This window comes from Notamacropus eugenii, chromosome 2, assembly GCF_028372415.1.
Source record: "Notamacropus eugenii isolate mMacEug1 chromosome 2, mMacEug1.pri_v2, whole genome shotgun sequence".
NCBI lineage: Eukaryota > Metazoa > Chordata > Mammalia > Diprotodontia > Macropodidae > Notamacropus > Notamacropus eugenii.
In genome coordinates, this window is record NC_092873.1 from 24,105,657 (window position 1) to 24,108,597 (window position 2,941).

The following is a 2,941-nucleotide window of genomic DNA, read 5'->3' on the forward strand; positions in this document are numbered from 1 at the left end:
TTGAACTTCTTTTGTCAATTGAGTTAGCCTATTTTACAAGGTGTTATTTTCTTCAGCATTTTGGGGGTCTCCTTTAGCAGGGTGTTAACCTGCTTTTCATGCTTTTCTTGCATGTCTCTCATTTCTCTTCCCAATTTTTCCTCCACATCTCTTACTTGATTTTCAAAGTCCTTTTTAAGCTCTTCCATGGCCTCAGCCCATTGAATATTTATTTTGGATGTTTGGAATACAGAGGTCTTGACTTTTATGTCTCTCTCTGATGGTAAACTTTGTTCTTCCTCATCTGAAAGGATGGGAGAAGATATCTGTTCACCAAGAAAGTAACCCTCTATAGTCTTATTTTCTTCCCCTTTTCTGAGCATTTTCCCAGCCAGTTGCTTGACTTTTGGGTTTCTTGTCAACAGTAGGGTATACTCTGTGAATGTGTAATATCACAGTTCCTCCAAGGTGTCACAGTCCAACGTGATCTGGAAGCAGGAAGAGATTTTTCTGTCCAGAATCCTAGCAGTTACCTCTCCACAGCCAAATGGCCTCCAGTTCCTCCAAGTCAGCACTGGGGGCTGACGTTCAAATAAGTTAATGGGCAGGGATGCCACTCAGTGTGAGACAAAGACCATCTCCCAGTCCACACCTGGACAACTTGAATATCCTCACGACAATGCAACAGAGCGAAGTGTAAATGCGAGTTTAGTTCATCTGGAACCAGAAAGATTTTACTGCCATTTCTGGATATTGATCCTCACTGTGCTCATTGCCATACTTGGGCTATTGGGACACAGTATCGTCCTGTGGCTCCTGGGCTATCGCATCCAGAGGAATCCCTTCTCTGTGTACATCCTCAATCTAGCCAGGGCTGACACCCTCTTCCTCTGTTTCTCCTTTCTGAACTACATGAATGAACTTTTGAGATTTATTTCTTCTCACGTAATAGTCGAAGTAGGATTTTGCCTCCAATACATGTTCTTTGTTATAATCCTAAGCCTTCTAGCTGTGATCAGCACCGAGTGCTTCCTCTCCGTGCTCTTCCCTATCTGGTACCGATATCACCGCCCCAAGAACATGTCTGCCACCCTGTGCACTGTCCTCTGGGCAATGGTCATCCTGCTCAGTGCAGTAGGTTATGCGTTTTGTTTGCACACGTTTTCTGACCCTGTCTGTGACAAGACCATCATCATCTTCCTGTTCGTGTGGTTCATCGTCCTCACCTGCACGCTGTGTGTTTCCAGTCTGACTCTGCTTCTGAGGGTCCAGTGCAGCTCCCAGTGCCAGCAGCTCCTCAGGCTCTACTTCCTTGTCCTGCTCACGGTCCTCGTGTTCCTGCTCTGTGGCCTGCCCATAGGGATCAGTAATTTCACAGAAATTGAGACTCTCTCACCTTTCCTGCCATATTGGTTCCCTCCTATAATGACCTGTGTGAACAGCAGTGTAAACCCCATCATTTACTTCTTCCTGGGCAACCAAAAGTGTCGAAGGAGGGAGCCCCTCAGGGAGGTCCTCCAGAGGGCCTTGGGGGATGAGGAGGTGGGAGGTGGGACAAGGGGCACTCCTCACATCAACACCCCGGAGACATCCTTCTCAGGCTAAGAACAAGACGCTCAGATGAAAGAACCTTTGACATGAGCCACTGTCCCAGACCCAGATGCAGCCTCTTCCCACCTCCCTGACAGGGAAACCAGGATTTCCCTTCCATCCCTTACGTTGGGGCCCAGACTTTCAACTCTAAGTGATGAAGAAACATTTATAAGGTGCCTGCTATGTGTTAGGCAGATGGGCAAGGCAGGGGATGGAGCTGCACAGCCTGGAGTGGGAACTGTGGTCAGGTCTGGCCTGAGACACTTAGCACCTGTATGACCCTCTGCAAATCAGTTAACTTTGCCTCAGTTTTCTTATCTGTAAAATGAGCTAGCAAAATAAATGTAAATCAGTCCAGGGTCTTTGCCAAGAAAACCTGAGATGGGGGTAACAAAGAATCACATGACTGAACAGCAGGGCTATTCCAGGTTCTGCACTAAATGCTTTACAAATATCTATTTTAACCCTCTCAATATACTTGAGAGGTACGTGCTCCTATGACCCCCGTTTTACACTTGAGGAAACTGAGACAGGCAGAGCTTCAGTGACTACATCAAGGTCCCAAAACAAGCAAGTATCTGAAACTGGATTTGAACTCGGATCTTCCTGACATCTGGCCCAATGCTCTGTGCACTTTGGATCCCCCTAGTTTTCTGGAGGCTACTCTACCAGCAGAGTCAGGTCCAGAGTTTCATGTGTCACCAGCCCAGAGGAAGGCTACTCCACCAAATGACCACTGTCCCTGTCCAGAGGAGTAGAAGAAGAGGAAAGACGTCTTCTAAGGGCCTATGTCTCCCTGTCCTCTCCTTGTGAATCTGTGAATGAAGGCAGAGTCAAGGGTCAGACTCCTCAGGGTTCTATGAGCCATGCTCCCCCACCTTGTCTTCTCTCAGACTTGATCCACAAGATCCCCTCCGGCCTCGTTCACCCTCCTCTCTCTAAAAAGGAAAGATTCCAGCTCAGCCAGGTCCCTTCCATTCCCTGCATGTGCTCTTTCCCCTCTCCCCCCCACTCCCATCATCATTGTTCAACAAAGTACTTTTCTGTCTCTAAAGGTCAAGGCTAAGACTCAGCTGCCCTTCTTGCTTCCAGTCTGTTTCTCCAGGGCTCCATCTCTCTGAGTCTCTGTTCTTCTGTGGTTCTGTGACTCTCTCTATTCTGATCTTTCTTTAAGTCTGAATGACCCAGTTCCTGATGAGGGTGGATATTGTAGTGGTGTTACAGGACAGGGTACACCCTAATGAGACCAAAGTTGGGGAAGGGATAAATATCATATATATATGTATATGTATACATATATATATATATCACACCACCTATATGTGTCACACAACACACCTACTCATTACATAAACATGCCACATAGCAC

The 2,941-nt window shown here is 47.0% G+C and overlaps 1 protein-coding gene across 1 annotated transcript; it reads left to right on the forward strand.

Moving 5' to 3' along the window:
- Positions 1–579: 579 nt before the first annotated feature.
- On the forward strand, positions 580–1,584 carry LOC140522537 (mas-related G-protein coupled receptor member X4-like). Its single transcript, XM_072637946.1, has one exon. The coding sequence runs from the start codon at positions 580–582 to the stop codon at positions 1,582–1,584; it is 1,005 nt and encodes a 334-aa protein (XP_072494047.1).
- The last annotated feature ends 1,357 nt before the right edge of the window (positions 1,585–2,941 follow it).

What these genes read in the sequence shown, in the direction of transcription:
- LOC140522537 (XM_072637946.1), top strand. Translation starts at nt 580, where the DNA reads ATGGGCAGGGATGCCACTCAGTGTGAGACAAAGACCATCTCCCAGTCC.